At 51.2% G+C, this 17471-nt stretch overlaps 7 protein-coding genes across 7 annotated transcripts; 3 read left to right on the forward strand and 4 right to left on the reverse strand.

The window, feature by feature from the left end:
* Positions 1-196: 196 nt before the first annotated feature.
* Positions 197-3696, reverse strand: N7458_011782 (RIC1 family protein; the record flags this gene model as incomplete). Its single annotated transcript, XM_056915164.1, has 6 exons — positions 197-1006; positions 1059-1534; positions 1601-1868; positions 1923-2954; positions 2975-3316; positions 3373-3696. 6 exons carry the CDS (start codon positions 3694-3696, stop codon positions 197-199), a joined length of 3252 nt encoding a protein of 1083 aa, XP_056759918.1.
* A 280-nt stretch (positions 3697-3976) lies between these two features.
* Positions 3977-5144, forward strand: N7458_011783 (uncharacterized protein; the record flags this gene model as incomplete). Its single annotated transcript, XM_056915165.1, has 3 exons — positions 3977-3979; positions 4043-5043; positions 5105-5144. 3 exons carry the CDS (start codon positions 3977-3979, stop codon positions 5142-5144), a joined length of 1044 nt encoding a protein of 347 aa, XP_056759919.1.
* A 157-nt stretch (positions 5145-5301) lies between these two features.
* On the reverse strand, positions 5302-6405 carry N7458_011784 (alkene reductase; the record flags this gene model as incomplete). The annotated part of the gene is made up of 1 exon (XM_056915166.1): positions 5302-6405. One exon carries the CDS (start codon positions 6403-6405, stop codon positions 5302-5304), a length of 1104 nt encoding a protein of 367 aa, XP_056759920.1.
* Positions 6406-6868: 463 nt separating this feature from the next.
* On the reverse strand, positions 6869-7890 carry N7458_011785 (N-ethylmaleimide reductase; the record flags this gene model as incomplete). Its single annotated transcript, XM_056915167.1, has 4 exons — positions 6869-7174; positions 7232-7616; positions 7671-7789; positions 7846-7890. The coding sequence occupies 4 exons, from the start codon at positions 7888-7890 to the stop codon at positions 6869-6871; spliced, it is 855 nt and encodes a 284-aa protein (XP_056759921.1).
* Positions 7891-9752: 1862 nt separating this feature from the next.
* tim44 (protein translocase subunit TIM44) lies at positions 9753-11340 on the reverse strand (the record flags this gene model as incomplete). The annotated part of the gene is made up of 2 exons (XM_056915168.1): positions 9753-10428; positions 10487-11340. 2 exons carry the CDS (start codon positions 11338-11340, stop codon positions 9753-9755), a joined length of 1530 nt encoding a protein of 509 aa, XP_056759922.1.
* A 410-nt stretch (positions 11341-11750) lies between these two features.
* Positions 11751-12452, forward strand: N7458_011787 (mitochondrial 37S ribosomal protein uS11m; the record flags this gene model as incomplete). The annotated part of the gene is made up of 1 exon (XM_056915169.1): positions 11751-12452. One exon carries the CDS (start codon positions 11751-11753, stop codon positions 12450-12452), a length of 702 nt encoding a protein of 233 aa, XP_056759923.1.
* A 664-nt stretch (positions 12453-13116) lies between these two features.
* Positions 13117-17181, forward strand: N7458_011788 (putative VPS9 domain protein; the record flags this gene model as incomplete). Its single annotated transcript, XM_056915170.1, has 3 exons — positions 13117-13194; positions 13266-13515; positions 13583-17181. The coding sequence occupies 3 exons, from the start codon at positions 13117-13119 to the stop codon at positions 17179-17181; spliced, it is 3927 nt and encodes a 1308-aa protein (XP_056759924.1).
* Between the last annotated feature and the right edge of the window lie 290 nt (positions 17182-17471).

The following is a 17471-nucleotide window of genomic DNA, read 5'->3' on the forward strand; positions in this document are numbered from 1 at the left end:
TTTCGTTGTATGGTTAACTTTTAAGGTGGATGCCAATATTTGCAAGGGCTCCGTTTTTATCATTATTTTCAACAAAAGTACAATCATAGAAAGACGGCTTCATATGAAGAGAACAGTTCGCTAAATTGATATTATATACAAAAAGCCCAGGAGGCAAGGTGATGGGATATAAGCTCGACCAGACCGAATTACTAGCTCATGAACCGTCACGGCTATCCACAGAGTGTGAGTATTCGTCAGACAGCTCTCCATCACGCCCATTTTCTAGTAGAGAGGGCGAGGCAGTCGGAGAAAGGGATGTCCAAGACGGCGTGCGGGCCGGAAGACTTAACCCAAGACCCCTCACACTGGCCGCTGACGCGGTTCTCGACCCCAAGCCCGAATGGCTACCATTCGGCGACGGCCTCGGGCTGGAACGCAAACCGACGCGACCAATTGCACGCCGCAGCATTTCGCCCGAGGAATCAAGGGCAATCAAGAATCGGGCAAGCTCACCGCAAAGCTCCCAGTCGCCCTTTTGAGAAGCCAGGCCGATGAGGCGGACGACGTATTCTTCAATGTGCCCGTCATGGCCATGTTCCTCTTCATCCTCGAATGCTTGCAGCACGAGCAGATAGCCAACGGCTGTTTTGAGCGAGTCGAGTCTGAGGGCTTGTTCAAAGAGGTCCTTTGGTGGGGGAAGGTATGTGAAGAGGGTGCGCCAGAATCGGAGTTCTGTCTTGCGTGTACATTGTACGACGATGTCGAGATATTCACGGGTGGGTAGCGATGCCTGGAGGAAGGTGATGACGGTAGGTAGAAGGGGTTCTTCACGGGCTACCAGGCCATCAGCCTTGTTTGCACGACTTTCGTTATCTACTTCATCGTCTAGGACGTGATGGAGTAAGATTTCGAGACCGTGGGCGAAATAGGACAGGTGAGAGAAGTGTCGGCATAGGGAGAGCGCAGCTGGTGTTCCAAGGTGGACGAGGCAGTATTGCAGGAAGTACGGGAGGAAAAGGTGTGTCTGAATGAGTTAGGTGAGAAGAGACGAGGGCAACATAATTAGCGGAACATACTCGAATGGCGAATTTTAGGCTTGTGAAGGTGACGTCTCGCCGTTGTGTCACTTCGGATTCTACCCCGAGCACGACACCCTTATTCAGGATCACCGACAGTGGATAGAAATCCAATGGGATGTTGAGCGGTGTCGGCAGCATCTCTTGCTGAAGTATGTCTTGGACGTCATTCCAAGCTAGAAGATCCTTTCCTTGGAACATCCATAAGGAGTCTCGAAGCGACAGGCTACTGTATGATGGCTCGAGAGCCATATCGGCAGAGGGGCTGGATGGCAGAGACTCGTCGACCTGAGACGAGAAATTGAAGGAAAGCTGGTCGCGCATCAGGATATAATACTCCACGTCATGGGAGATGATACGCATGTCGTATTTGAGATCGCCAGTGTCCGTCACTGTGGGCTGAAGGAGAACAAGGTTACCATCAACTAGTAGGAGCACTGACGCTACCTTCACGTCCTGAGAGGGATCGCCATTTCCTATCGAAGACGATGTCAGGCACATATTCGTAGATATCAGGCAGTAAGTAGTACAAGGAGACTCACGCATTTGATCCTCAGGCAAGACCCAGCTGATTGCTCGGACTCGAGTAGGTGCTCTGACAATTCCGTTAAAGGCAATCTGCCCAACTGGAACAAGGGTTATGTGTGTCTGCATAGAATTGATGATATAGTGATAAAGAATGTTGTCGTAAGTGTAGACTAAGAGCGAGTCCTCCCCAGAGGGACCAATGAAGACCACAGGTGACGGGAGGTATTCGATGTGCATGATGGAGCTATTCGTCAGGGCATTCTCGCGCGAGTAAAGACGCAGCTAATAAATCCCGTTAGATTACATTGATAAAAACTTGAATTTGAAACCACGAACCTCGTATGAGCCATCGCTCTCAACAGCCGCGATCAAGATATGCCCGTACCAACACATGCCTCCTCGGACGGCAAACGAGTTCTCCACTTTAGAGTCCTCGAAGACTTTCCACCGGCCACTGTTGACACTGTAATGCGCCAATCCACGTCGACCAGCAATTGCCACATACCTCCCATCCTGAGACACCACACAGGATCGAATAGGCCACTGCGAGTGAAGATATGCAGGAGGATATTGGGCGTGGTGCCAGAGTGAATCCTTGCCGGAGATAGTCATCAGATCGGGCAGGTCATGTCCACGATATAATATGAATTCAGTCCCTGTCTGGAGCAACCCTCGAGCCAGATTCGCAGCGGAAAAGCATCCTGTCAAGGCGCTGCGCGCTGTCTCTAGTATCCAGAGACGCCGATCATTCTGCGCGGACAAGATGATATCGGACCCGCCGCCTATCCAGCAACCATTCGAGACACCTGTGAGCCAATCTTCCCCGTTCGATGTTGCCAAAGCAGGGTCGACGGAGAAGCTGTTACCGCCGGGCTTCCCGAAGACGCTCCATGTTGTCCACCCTTTCTCGTAGCCAGCAAACAGGCAATATCCATCGGGAGAGTAGTTCATAAACGTCAATTTTCCGGTAGATGAAGGAGATGCGGGAGGATCCAACTTCTGGGAAAGTGGCACATTCCCTGTGTAATCTTTGGCAGTGTAAACCAGGACCTCGCCGTTTGCGCAACTGACCGTAAGTAGGGAGAACCGCGCATTGACTGCCACATTGACAGCTTCTTCACCGTCGCCCTTGGGGTCATGGAAGCAGTGACCATGGAACAGCTTTTTAGGCGCATCGGATTCCTCTTGCACCCCAGGCACCCGTTGAACGGCATAGGCCTGACCATTGCTGGTGAGCCAGATTAAAAGATTCATGGCACGGTCATAGATCATGTCGACAACCGAGACCTTTTTTGGTACGTTCAATATGCGGTTCAGCATTTCAGATTTGGTCTGTGTTCCGCTGGCTTCCGGAGCCCAACGGATGCACTGAATAGCAGGGGCTTCACCGTGGCGACGATGAGCTCCTGGTCCAGCGCTAATGCTTTTACAATCCCTGACTCAATCTTGATTGCCATCCGGAACCTGATACTTATGTCCCCCACCACGTTTGCCTCTTCGACGGCCGAGAAATGCGCCAGCTGTTGGCGGCGTGGATGCGTAGAGTGGTCGAACATTTGCTGGTAGACTCGCGTCGCAGGGTCCGAAGCAACCGAATAGGTGAGGAGGTATCCATTGAGAGTCTGCACGACAAGAATTGTCGAATCAGGATGCATGAGAATTGCCACATTTGGCCCGTAAGTCTTCAGCGAGTATGCGGACCGAGCTATCGCAGCTACGACTGCCGTGGGCTGCCACATGAGTTAGTATCGACCAAGAGCTATAGTCGACACTTCGGAAGACATACCCTGGTCTGCCATAATGAAATAGAAGATTCAGTTATGGTTGCAAACATATGCCCTGAGCGAGAAACACATAGGCCACTGATAGCTTCTTGCTCCCATTGGGAGGCATCCGCTTCGGACGGGGGCACTTCGGGGTTGAGATCATTACCCCGTCTTTCTGGATTCTCCGAGTCGTGAGCGCCATATGTTGACTCTTTGGAGTCTATAGAACGTCGTTCCTCCTCCAAGGAACTGCTGGTGCCACGGCGATTCACGTCGTCCGAGACATGGGCAATGTTAGGGCCGTTGACCGCATAGACCCGGGGCACTCCATTAGGCCAGTACATGGCTCGGGTCGCAGGGGGGAGGGAGTATTAAGACCGGCACTGGAGCTCACATGGAGTCATTGTGCTCCAAAAACAGTCGCAATTCAAGGCCAGACTCCAACTGGCGCGGAGGAAATTGAGAGACTATCCAAACGAGCAGTTCCCAAACAGTCTGGGCCAACGGGGACGATAAGATGGATCACGTGCAAAAGCTCCCCCCGCATTGTCATTTTTCGACTCCTGAGCTGCTGTGAGCCCCTCCATTTCTCATTCTTTTCTTTCTCTATAGATCACTGCCATCATGGTAAGGATTTGTTTACCCGGCTAGTATACGGCCTTTCTGAGCTGACATGATTCACTTTTCCAGGCTCCCACAGAAAGCAAGAAGCGCCTGGCTCTGGCCATCATTGACTTCCTCGGCTCCAGCCTGAAGGACGGCACTCTCACCGCCGATGATGCCGAATCCATTGAGATCGCCCAGTCCTGTATCGCCGATACCTTCAAGGTCGACCCTACCGATGAGGCCGCTGTGAAGGAGGCCGTGGGTGGACAGTCTCTTGCCAGCATTTATAGCGTCTACGAGAAGCTGCGGAGCAGATCTACCCCTCAGGCGGCTGCTGCAGGAACCCAGGAAACCCAGGAAACCCAGGAGCAGCAGCCCAAGGCCGGCGCCCCTACCCCGGAATCTGACAAGCTGAAGTCAGAGGGCAACGCTCTCATGGCCAAGAAGGATTACGCTGCCGCCGTCGAATCATACTCCAAGGCCCTGGAGATTGCCCCGGCCAACCCGATCTACCTCTCCAACCGCGCTGCCGCTTATTCTGCGTGTGGCCAGCACGAGAAGGCCGCTGACGATGCCGAGTTGGCCGTTGCCGTTGATCCCAAGTACTCGAAGGCCTGGAGCCGTCTTGGTCTTGCTCGGTTCGACAAGGGCGACTACCACGCCGCGAAGGAGGCCTACGAGAAGGGTATTGAGGCCGAGGGTACCGGTGGTAGTGAGGCCATGAAGCGCGGTCTGGAGACATGCAGCAAGAAGATCGAGGAGGCTAGCCGCGCTACTGAGCCCCCATCCGAGGATCTGGATACTGCCCCTGGCGCTTCCCGTGGCGCTGGCGGCATGCCCGACTTGTCTTCCCTGGCTAGCATGCTCGGCGGCGGTGCTGGCGGTGGCGGCGGTATGCCTGACCTGGGCTCCATGATGAACAACCCCATGTTCGCCAGCATGGCTCAGAATCTGATGGGTAACCCCGATATGCTGAACAACTTGATGAGCAACCCCCAACTCCGTCAGATGGCCGAGAGCTTTGGTCAGGGTGGCGGTATGCCCGATATGTCGAGCCTCATGAGCGACCCCAACATTGCTGAGATGTAAGTCCGACATTGGATTTTGATTTCCTTCAACGGGATATACTGATAATCTCGATTTCAGGGCTCGCAACATGATGGGTGGTGCTGGCCGTGGCCAGTAATTTATGGATTGGACGACGAATGGATGACATTTGAAAACAAAAGACATGATCGTAATGCTATTACAGTGGTTTCAAGTTTCAGAAGCGTTCTTTAGAAATGAACAATTCTTTTTACACGAAATTCTTTAACGATACATATGCATCACCATTTTAAGTCTCAGCGGGACCCTTCCAGCAGATATTCCTCGCTCGAGGGATAATCCAAATAGCCCTCTGGAGATTGAACAACATAGAAAGTTTCCCTGTTGTATGGGCTCAGCTTCAGACCCTCCCTCACTCTATAAATGAGGTCTGGATTGGATATGAAAAACCGACCAAATATGACTAAAATGTCTCTTGCCGGATACTTTTCATCCACAAGGTTGCGCGCCTCCAGGGGGGTATACCCGCCAGCGACAAGAAGAGGACCATTCCAGAGCTCGTATGCAAAATCCAAGCAATCATGGGCCTCGAAATCTGTAGCACCCGATATCCGGGACTCGACGAGATGAAGGTATGTGATATCCGACTGGCTTGCTTTCTTGATGACGTCTGTAAATTGCGGGATCGGATCAACCATCCTCATCCCTTGGAATGTACTCCACGGGCTTAGACGAAGCCCGACGCGCTTGGGACCAATAGTGTCGACAACAGCTTTAATAACTTCATCGAGAAGACGAGATCTATTTTCCACATTGCCTCCATAGTCGTCCTGACGATTGTTGCTGACATCTTGAATGAATTGGTCCAGGAGGTATCCATTAGCACCATGTATTTCAACACCGTCAAAGCCAGCGCGAATGGCATTCTTTGAAGCTTTCACAAAATCTTGGACCGTTTGATGGATCTCTTCGAGTGTCATAGCTTGGGGCACTGCAGCGCCTTCATCTATTGGAATGGCACTAGGTGCTAGGATTGAAGCACCTTCTTCACGGGCTAATTCGACATCTGCAGCACGGCCCATTGCGAATAGTTGACAGAATATGAAGCATCCACGACTGTGGACTTCATCAGTGATGGTTTTCCAAGCGGCGACTTGATCTTCACGCCAAATTCCTGGTGCATAAGGGAAACCACCGCAAGTTGCGGATATGAAGGTTCCTTCGGCGATGAGCAGGGTTCCGGGCACTGCAGACCGTTGACTGTAGTACTCCTTCATCAATGATGTCGGTACTCGGTCGTGTGTTGCGCGGAGACGAGTAAGTGGAGCCATACCGATACGATGTTGGATCTCCATGTCGCCTATCTTGAGAGGCTGAAAAAGACGTGATTGAGAAGTCATGGCTGAATTGGTTGGAAAGCCAGTCTCAAAGATGGATAGAGGACAAAGTCTGAGTCTTTTTATTTCGACGAAAACTGAGTATTTGTAGTCTTCGCCCAAAGCCTTTGGAATTTTGGGAGTCATTGTGAGTAATTTGGCATATACATTCAAGGTACAGAGATAGTTCCTGAAAAGGAAGAAAGATACTTCCAATTAAGGTAAGGTCGAGACTCTATTCCATATTAGGAGACAGTTATGGACATCCAGCCAATCATCACGCCACTTGTGGAGCAATGGGCACAAGGTACAAGACATCGCGATTACAAATAGGCCAGGGAGAAACAGTTTTCCGGGCTCATTCTACTTTTATGAATAGAACTACGGGAGATACAGCAGGGAAACAAATTATATCATCATTCTCAACGCAGGCTATAAACAAGCATAGCTTGTGGGAAGCACAAGTAAGCTTTGGCGTGCAATTTGTCTACTCTGCCCCATCTTGGACTTGACTTTCCTCCCAGAACGCCTTGAGCTGCGACATGAATGCTTTCTCGGACCAAATAAATTGCTGAAGAATGTCACACAATTCTGTCCAAGACGTATACATACCTCTGAATCTAGTGCTCATGTTCAAATGCAGCAAATCTTGGTAGGCCGTTCGGATAGTCCCTGCGGGTGCAAAAGCCCCGCCAATATGCAGAAGCCAGATTAGTAGTTCAGGCGAATCATTCCATATTGAATCTTCATTTGTGCTTTGGAGCTTGCAAAGCAATTTCAGGGAGAGATGGGACTGATAATATCCAAGTCAGAAGAGTCACAGAAGAGACGGCTGGGGCGATATACGTACTGGAATGGTCGAAGTGCGCCAAATCTTGCAGCGCAGCATGGTTGAGCATAGATATGCCGCAATGTGACAACAATTCGAAATGGGTGAGCGATTTGGCAGAGCTACCAGCCTTGACTGGATCGAGCCCTGATGGTTATCAATATGGGCCATTGATATTACATCCTCTTTGCCAAAAAGGGCTGAGTCTCGAATGCATTGCAAAGCATAAATGTCTTCGAGTATCTCAACAAACTTTTCGCCAAGTAAATGAGAGTGGACTTGGAAACCTGGCGGTAACGTGAAGAATTCAGGAGAGAAAGGGTCTCTTCCCCAATGGAGCTCGGAGAAGGTTGTGTGATCAACGACCCGGATCGACCCTGTCATGACTGCAGCGTTCAAGTCCGACCTGTAAAATCATGTTAATATGAATCTTCTATGAATTGTTACCTAGTTGACTCACCAGAATATTGCACGCTTGATCCCGTCGCTCAAATAAACACCCTTTCTTTGGCATACTTCGAGGAGTTGGTGAATTGCCCCCATATGGAGCTGTACTTGATATGGCACTCCTTGTTGAGCCTGTAAGATCAGAACATCTTAGCTATTATCAGAAACAACTTTGGTTTCAAACTAACCTCCACACCAGCAAGAAGCAGAATAGCACCCAACGTCGACTCCATGGTGGCTTTGTTTGGGGAGAAAATTCTCTCGCGAACTGAACTCAAAGTCGCGCTTTGATACTCCAGACACTCCTTGTTGAAGTTACCGGTAGCAAGTGCAAATGAGAATGTAAGCATGATAGCGTTCAGAAGAAGAGAGTCGTCTGGCCTTGTTCGAAGGATTGGAAGAAAATTTTGGAGTACAAGTTCATCTGAAAGGCTTAATACTGGCTCCGCAGCTAGTCTGGTGCGCCCTATATCATCTGTAAATCTTGATGAACTCATTATGGCCGTTTTTAAACAAACTCACCTCGATTCAGCAACTCATGCAGCCTCGGTGATTCTGTGGCTAGCCATTGAAAGAAGCCCGGGGAGGCTGAAAAGGACATGCATGGCTGACTGAACAAAATTGTGTTTACTTTTTCCCTTCTTGTATGTCGTCTATTATCGTTTTGAGTATTGTTTTGAGTATCGTTTTGAGAGGTGTTCACCCGAAAGTTATGACCCAATTTCAGCTGCTGCTTTCGCTTGTTCTCGAGACCTCGACCGACAGCATGTGATCGAGCTGCACGCCTCGCTGCGCGGTCGTCTGAACTTTGGATAGTGATGAAATGATACTGGCTCCCTTCACGGATTGCTATCAATAACGAAGCTTTGTGAGGTCTTGAGGCTTCTGCCTACCTATACTGAATCCCTCGTGAGCGACCATCATAACGAAACAGCACTCAGGGCTCGGTAGGCATCATCGGGCCTCGACTTGCTTGTAACCTTTCCCACAAAGGACAGACCTTTGTTATAGAAAAATTAGAAAACACGACCGAAATTGAGGTGTGTCACGGACTGGATGTGCGTAGGTTGTATGGTCGTGATTACAAATCGAAATTATGTGCTTAGGTAGTTACCCGCCTTCGAGAAGTGTTGACCACCACGTAGAGGAGATATTCGAAATAAAGATCTAATCGAATGGACACTAATCCACCATTCTCTTATGGAGGACCGTAATAAAGCAAGAAAATAGTGACAGGGCTCTGAGTGTCCAGCTGTGGACAAAGACCGCCCATCTCATCACATCCGACCCGTGATCAACCGTTATCAGACCGATGTCCCTCGGTCAGTTGTTGCACAGGAACTGAAAGTTGTGTATTTAATTCAGATTTTGTATCCAAACTCAAAGTGGACGACAAAAACCCTGGATGTCTGCTGCCAATATGCGTGTGCTATGAACTCAACGAGCAGGCATCATCAGATGGGAGTTGATGGTAGGCAGACATGAAGATTATATTCTTCTCTGATATATTTATACAACTTTGATGTAACTCCGTCTGACTGGTCTCTACACCCGCCAGAATCACAGATTACAGACGAGTGCATCCAGCCAACGACATCCTAACCAGCCAAACCGGATGGCCCACATGCAGATCAAACAGTGTCGAGGGGAGAGTGAAAATGCAAAAGCACAAAGACGCCACAAAACACCTCAAGACCAAATGCGCATCAGATCAGCTCAAAGTCCAACACAAGCCGAGTCCGAGTCTATGGAAATGGGAGGGGTGTTTTTTGTTGCAAGAACCCGTTGGTCAATGACAGCAACAGGTTCACAAGATAACGAAACAGGAGACAGATGAGAAAAGAACATTAATACATGAAGAATGGGAAGAAATCTGCAAGAGAAACAAGGCTGACACTGTGGCATCCGAGGGCAGACATAACCGTAAACAAGCGCCAGACCGGCCTGTTGAGGAATCAAGCAGTCATATTGTACAGTCGAGAGGACGAGGAGTAAGGGGTTGTAGGGAAGAGGGTATGATCCAAATAGGAGAATATAGTCTTGAAAGGAACAATCGGTAGTTATCGCGTGATGAGATGAGATCCGCTGGACAAGCCTAGATGTAGTCACGAGCGGCCTTCTGCAGCTCAATCAATCTCCAACCCCGGGTCTCAGGGTTGCTGACTTCTTCGGGAATACGGGTCAGGCCGATAGCGTAGGTGACCAGCTGAACCTTGTCCTCCATACCAGCGGCAAGCTCGTTGGTCTTGACATTGCGGTAGACGTGAACTTCCTGGGCACGGCAAGTCACGACAAACACGGGAATCTCGCCGGGCTCCAGCAGACGAGCGTTGGAGATGTCAACGCCACGAATGTCCAGAATACGGCCGTCAGACTTCAGACCGGCAGTGGTGTATTGTTTGGCAAGAGCGGCGTAAACCGAGAACTGAGCATCAGAGAGCCAGAGCTTTAGGGTCTCGACGTCACCCTTGACGTAGGCATCCAGAACCTCAGGAAGCATGTATTCGCGCAGCTCGCGCAGGAATTCCTCCATCTGGAAGTTGGGGTCGATCTCACGGAACTTCTTGACGACCATGGCAGTCTCGTTCTCTGCGAAGAATCCACCAATGCGGTCGGTAATGCTGCGAGCAGTGCTGATGAGCGGGTTCTCAGACTCGTCGTAGACATCCCTCATGGCAAAGAGCTTCTGCATCATGGGATTAGAGTCGCGGAAGTTGCTCCATGACTCCTTCCAAGCTGCATCCTTGTGAAGAGTAATGTTGGTACCGGCGCTGATGAAACTTTAGTTAGCATCCGATCCATTGAGCAGAGTGACAAGCCAAGACTTACTTTGGGTCCTCCTCCATCGGTTGCAGGGGGCGCTTGCCAGCCTTGATCTCCATTTCTTCACGGAGTTGACGCTGCTTGCGACGCTCCTCCTTCTCAATCCATCCACCGTAGCGCGAGCTACTGCCATCATCAATGGCCTCTTTCACGCTCTTGTAGGCCTCAGTCTCACGCACGGGTCTCGTGGCCTTCTCGAGTCCAGCACCGGTAGCGCTGACACCCTTGCGCACACCCTTGACGACAGGAGTATTCCAAGTCCAGGAAGCACTCTTTCCAATTACCTGACCGGTCGTCTTAAGAGCTTCGGATGTGCGGGTAGACGCGGCTCCCGAAGCAGCCTGGTAAGCCGCACGAGCGCGCTTGATGTTCTCATTCTCGCTGAACTCATGCGCGGAGGAAGCCAGAGCCTTGGTGGACTCATTCCACTCCTTGGAAGCCTTGAACTCGGTCTGGAGGGTATCACGGAAAACTTGCCAGGGCGACTTGTCACCATGGGGTGGTGGAGGTGCCTCGTCCTTCTTATCCTCCTCCTTCTTCTCCTCTTCCTTGCCGGCTTCCTCTTTCTCGCCCTGCGATTCCTCAGACTTCTTCTCCTCCTTGGATTTTTGCTGTTGCTGTTGCTGGAAGAGAGGAGTGGCAGCGTGGAAAGATCGAGTCAAAGGGAGGGCGGCAAACGGCGAAACGAGCTGGGATACCGGGAGCTGGTTCAGCTGAAGAGCGTTCCTTTGGCTGTTGCCAGAAAGTTTCAAAGTCTGAGCCGGCAATGCGGAATATGAAAGAGTCCGAGACCCTTGGGAAATGGCTCTGAAGGCCGAAGCCTGAGAGCGCAAAGTCGCCGCCCGCGTGGCGGTGGACATTTTGGCGGAAATCATGCTCTAGAAGTAGGTATGGCGAGGAAAAAGGAAAATAGAACACGGAAATAAGAAGAGCAAGAGAGATCCAGCCTTGCCCGGATGTTCGGGGTGAGATAGTTGAGAAGCGGAGGTTGGACCGAGGAGAGATGAGTCGGGACAGGGAAAAAGTCTGGAGATGCCAAGACTTTCGAAAAACTTCCAGTGTTTCCTTTCCGCCTCTCGTCGGTCCGATCACGGCTTTCGCGACCGTCCCGGCCAGCTACAACGGTCACCCTGCTCAATTGATTTACTCGAAAACAAAACCAGCGCGTGGCATAATTATTTTCGGAACCAACCTAGTTGGTCGATTCTTTCCCCACGTCTCGACCTCGGCGTCCCTCATTCTCGCCGCGGCACCGGCATCCCTCGCCGCAATGAACTCCTTCTCGATGAACGCCCTCGCAAAGACCTTGCCTGCAGTATGCCGGCAATGTCAACCTCGCTTCGCATCTTTAGGTGCCATCCGGTCATTCTCTTCCTCCCCGAAGGACTCCTCAAGTCTGAAGGAGAAGACACGAACGATCGAGAACCAGATCCTTGATCGCCAGCCCGAATCTGACGAGAGCTCTTCGCCGCTCTCTGCCATTTCGAAGATGATGACTGGATCTCGATCGTCTGCTTCTTCGCGTGTCAGCGCTGACTACGCCCGACTAGCCGAAAGCCTGGAAGCCGACATGATCAAGAACCCCTACGCCGACCGCGCTCCTCCTCACCACCTCCACGTCTACGCACACAAGCACAATACCATCCTCACGCTGACACGGCCGAATGGTAACCCTATCTTGTCCATGGGCACCGGCCAGATTGGATTCCGCAAAGGTGGCCGTGCCGGCTTTGATCCCGCCTACCAATTGTCCTCCCACGTTCTTTCGCAAATCCAGGAGCGTGGCCTTTTGATGGATATCAAGCGGCTAGAGATTATCTTCCAGGGCTTTGGCAAGGGTCGTGATGGATTCACAAAGGTGCTCCTCGGTAACGAGGGACGCAACATCCGGGGTCTTGTTAGTCGAGTGACTGACTCGACTCGTGTGAAGTTTGGCGGTACTCGTAGCCGCAAGGTTCGCAGACTGGGTTAAACGGGGGTCCATGCCTCGTTCCTTCTATCCTCCCGGGATCAGAGTGGATCTGTATGTGCTGGGTTGTTCTTTTTTTGATCTCTCATGTGGAGAGCGCTATATATCGCATGTGGAGGATCACTGAGCCTTGTTCCCCATTGTTCTACTGGCACATGGATTCTGCCCTTAACTTATTTCTCTGTACAATAGCCAAAATATCATTTTTTTTTGCCGAGCATAATGTCTGAAGCTCGCATTTCCAATATCTTTATTCTTTATTCGTGAAAGATTGCAAACATTCAGGTCCAGACCCTGACATCGACCTGGTCTGTAGTATTACCCAAAACGGCATAGCGTTGCCAGCTCCCGCAGCGATCACGTTCTCGAACTCCCTGTTCAGCTCGATTCGCATTGTGCCGTTGTCGTACATTTCCTTTCTGCGGTCTGTTCTTGCGCTGATTCTATCGATTGATATCCAAATTCTGGCATTGTTCTCTATCCACTGCTCAGCCGCTGATTAAGCCGCCTCTATTACCCCAGACTGCTGCCTGCAGCTGAATGCGCCGGAGCTCTTCCCCGCGAAATATCGACATTGCAGACCAATCTTCCCCCACGGCTCCATTTCTAATTCGCACGACTTGATGATTGCTAGAGATCTTATACCGGGCCATCCAATACCGTTTGGATGCACCCTCTAAACCCTTTCCTCCGTGCCTTCTTCCGAAGCACTGTACCGGGGCAGTGTATACCCGTGGAGAACCATGTGAGTCCAGATGCTGCACCCCTTCGGATCGCCCGGAGTGGATGGTTGATGCGAATTTGTCTCTGTGTCAGGTTCTCCTCGTTCCTACAACGGAATGCCTGATCGGCTCTCGCGACCGGGAGTCCAGCCTGTACTACTCGGACCTAGTCGCGTCGGAGGAGTTCCTAGGGAGCCATGTGCTGCGTATCCCGATCAACCCCGGTTCAGCAAACGGAAAGGAGGAATCCAACGTACGCGATAATAGGGGCAAGGCGAAGCAAGTGACGACGTTCAATGGGAGGACTGTCATCATCAAAGAGAACTCGGTTTACAGTAACAAAGGTGGGCATGAGCGGATCACAAATATGCCAGAATTCGTTATCTCAACTAACGGACAATTCATCTTCAGGCTTCAAGTCCCTTACGCAAGCCCAGCTTCTCTCAGACGCGCTGTATTATCCTTCGTCTAACGAGTCCCGGCCATGGCTCATATACTACATTTCGCGCCCATTGGTCGGGTCATACGATCCCGCCAGAATCATTCCAGCCGCAGTACCAGGGACGAGTATGAAAACGATAGAACCGACCCCTTCTGATAAGCGAGCGACCAATGGAGGATCTATAGCGCCGCCGAAGCAGGAGATCAAATCGTTCGGCGACCTGCTCGCGAACTTTCCGATGATTGCGAGACAAATGCAGCCCGGACTGGAAAGGTTATTCCGTGAATTTGGCAAGGAGCTTGGCAAACCGTTACCTCCACCACCGTCTCGCTCGCCCTCTGCGTCTGGAAGTGAATCTGAAAATAGGCTTTCGCGAATGCACTCCCTACAAGATGAGAACTCGTCTATCCGCAGCTGGTCATCCCGCCGAGGCCGGCTTCCCTTCAATTCGGAAGAATATTTTGAGGATGATGAAGATCTCATGCGTCGAAGCCTGGAAACTGCAGTGACAGCTGCTATTGATCTCTTTCGACTCGTTGATAAACAGCAGTTGTCACTGTTGGGAGCCACTACTGATCTTACGGGGCCTCTGGTTGAGCGACTTATTGAGCGATATGTGGCAGAGCAAGTACACGAACCACTTCTGTTCCCTCGCCTATGCGCTTTCCGACAACCAGAAGATTCAGAGCTGGACTCTCGAATCCGACACATGGAGAGCATTGATGTGACTCAAGTTGGCATTTCCGTGGAAGGTGGACGCGAAAGCAAACGAGAAGTCATTCGGCGGCTGGGACGTGGAGTCGAAGAATTCCGCAAGATGGCCGATGCGAAGAGCCCTCACGAGATGCTCAATACCCTATTGGGGACAGTCAAAGTCGTCTCATTCCCTGGAAGCTACGACAATGTCGATCGGCCAGCGTCCGAGAAAGGCCGGTCTCCTTTAACAATCAACGCTGATGTTTTGGTCTCTTTACTGTTGGTTGTTGTCATCCGGTCGCAGATTCGCCATCTTCAAGCTCGCCTGTTGTACATGCAGCATTTTATATACATTGATGATGTGGATAGTGGTGAGATGGGCTACGCACTGAGCACCTTCGAGGCAGTTTTGATGTACCTTGTGACCGACTCGGCTGGTCTGCGTCGCGCAAGTACACGAAATCGACGGCTATGGAAAGCCACCAAAGCAGGTCGGATTTCCGATATGAGAAGCATTCTCGAACCAAATGGAGATTGTGAGTTTATCGATGAAGCTGTCCCGCGTGAACCTGAGCGAAAGTCTGTACTCTTCCGGACCGATAGTTCCTCGGAACCAGAAGAATCGCCCCGCGAGACGTTGTCCATGTACAGTAGCTCGATCTTCACCAATGGCCAACCAGTACCAGAAGAAGCCATTGACACGGATGCGCCCCCTCTCGCACATGTTTTCCCTTTCCAGACATGGAGCGGCGACTCCCCTAAGAAGGATTACCACCGGCCCATCAAGAAGGTCTCCATGGATCTCCGCAGCTTATCAGAGTCATCGGCTGTCTCTTTTATTTCCAGGACGCCCACCATTGGGTCAATGGCAAGCAATATTGAAGGCGATACTTCGTTGGAAACTCTGACCAAAACGCAAGATCCAGCCGGGGATTCAATTCCTATGATGGCAGTGGAGAGTCGCCAGACCGATTCATTGAAGTATCTTTTGAGCTTGGAAGAATTCTATCCCCTGGAGGATATTCTCGAAGACACCAACGCGGATGGAACTACGTTACTCAATGCAGCCGTGCAGCTTGGCCATGCCGAGAGTGTCGAAGTTATTCTCGACTTTCTCTTCAGCAAGACCGACGAGAGTGTCGTTGCCAAGTACCTGACGAAGTCAGATGTCCACGGGCGGACAGTGGGTCACTATCTATTTAGCACGCCTTCTTTACTGTCTCGGCTCGGTAGACTTGTTCCCTGGCGACAGCGTGACAAGCATGGGCAAACTCCACTCTTCGCTCTTTGTCGGTCCTATGACCATCCCGAGTACAAAATGATGATCCAGGCCGGCTTAACGGCAGCACAGAAGGCCCAAGGAAACGGGAAACCTCTTCAGCTCGATGACCATGTGGACGCGAAAGGCAACACATTACTACATATCGTCGGCGATCCAGATATAACGACACGGATTCTCCAGGAGAGCGATTGCGACCCAAATGCAACGAACGACAAGAGATTCACTCCATTAATGATGGCTAGTAAATATGGGCGTGTGGATCAGGTTCGCATTCTATTCATGGATCCTAGGGTCGATGTCCATGTCAAGGAGGCCCGTGGATTGACTGCAGTCGAACTGGCAAAGGACGATGAAGTACGAAACCGGATCGATGATCTGATCCTGCTATCGCATCCGCCATCCGCATGTGGGGATCCTTCAGGCCGTGTGACTACCGTCGTTCGATCGTTCTTCGTCGAAGATGCAACGGTACGCTTCATTCTCAAGTCTGGCGCACCCTATCCACCCTCCGAAACCATAGCCACGTCTCGTCCGGGATCGACAACGTACACAGTCACCACATGTCGCCGCAGTTTCAGTGACTTTGAGAACCTTGCCAAGTGGCTAGCCGTAGAGCACCCTGCCTCCTACGTGCCATCTCTCTCGGATTTCCGGAACCCATTCCAAGTCCACTCAAAGCCCTCTCGCTCTGTTCTGCACGACCTTCAAGAAAAGCTAGATCGGTTCCTGAAGACCCTCCTCACCCATCCGACCTTCTCCACCCATGAAATGCTATGGGAATTCTTCCTGGTTCCCGAGCTACAACCGGAAATGATGGCCGATCGATCCCGGCGCAAGGCAGCTGTACTCATCGAGACTATTGCCGACGAGTACGCACCTGTTTCTCTCGAGGGCATGCGCGACACAGAACAATTCATCTCTCACGCCCAGGACATGGTCCGCGGCGTACACGTCAACACGCGCAGCCTGCTCCGACGGGGACATGCCCTACAAAACAGCGCTTCCGATCTCGCAGACGCAGTCACCCTCTGCTCGAACGTGCTCTCCACCCTTAAAGAACCTACCAACGCTTTACCATCGACCTACATAGACGCCTTTACCCGCTACGGCACCTACCTTTCAACCTCAACATCCGACTCCTCCCCTCTCCTCCAATTCTTGGCCGCACTCACATCAATGGACAACACCACCGCCGCAATCCTCACATCTCTCTCCCGCCCACTAACCCTCATGTCCACCCTCACCTCCACAAACCGAAGCATCTCCCGCTCCCGCTCCTCGCTAATCTCATCCTCTCTCCCACGCAAATTCAACATCAACCTCCCCGGCTTCGAGGAATCCCGACAAAAATCCGTCCGAGACCTCGAGCAGAAGATTCACGACGGAGAGCTGCAGTCCTCTCGTCTCGCGAAAGAGATTACTTGGAACAAAGACGTTGTCATCGGCGAGCTAGCTGGGTGGACGACGTGGCGGGAGAAAGTTGGGCGAGATGCCATCCGCGCTTTCGTCAAGGATACGCTTGTTCGGGAACGGGAGCGTGGGAAGCGGATCGAGCGGTGTTTGCGTAGTGTACGTGAGATGAAGTCATGACCTTTGCCTTTTGTTTGTTCTCCTCGGCATGACATACATGTTCGGATAGATCTCCAATGGGATACGTTGTTTCTCGTTTTTAGCGTGGTTCCTTGTTGGTTGATGGGATTCCTTTTCCCTTACTTTCTTTGTACATTTCATGACTGACATCTGTTCGGGGTTTCGTTTGCTCTTTTCTTCGTTTGTTTGTTCGCTTGATGGCACTTCTGTTGTCCTGTGCTCAGAGACTCGAACCAAGTTATTAAACCCCTGCTTGTAGCTAGTTGTTCTACTCAACACTGGATAGCTTG

The sequence above is a fragment of the Penicillium daleae genome (genome assembly GCF_028827525.1).
Source record: "Penicillium daleae strain IBT 16125 chromosome Unknown utg000009l_segment0_segment0, whole genome shotgun sequence".
Classification (NCBI taxonomy): Eukaryota; Fungi; Ascomycota; class Eurotiomycetes; order Eurotiales; family Aspergillaceae; genus Penicillium; species Penicillium daleae.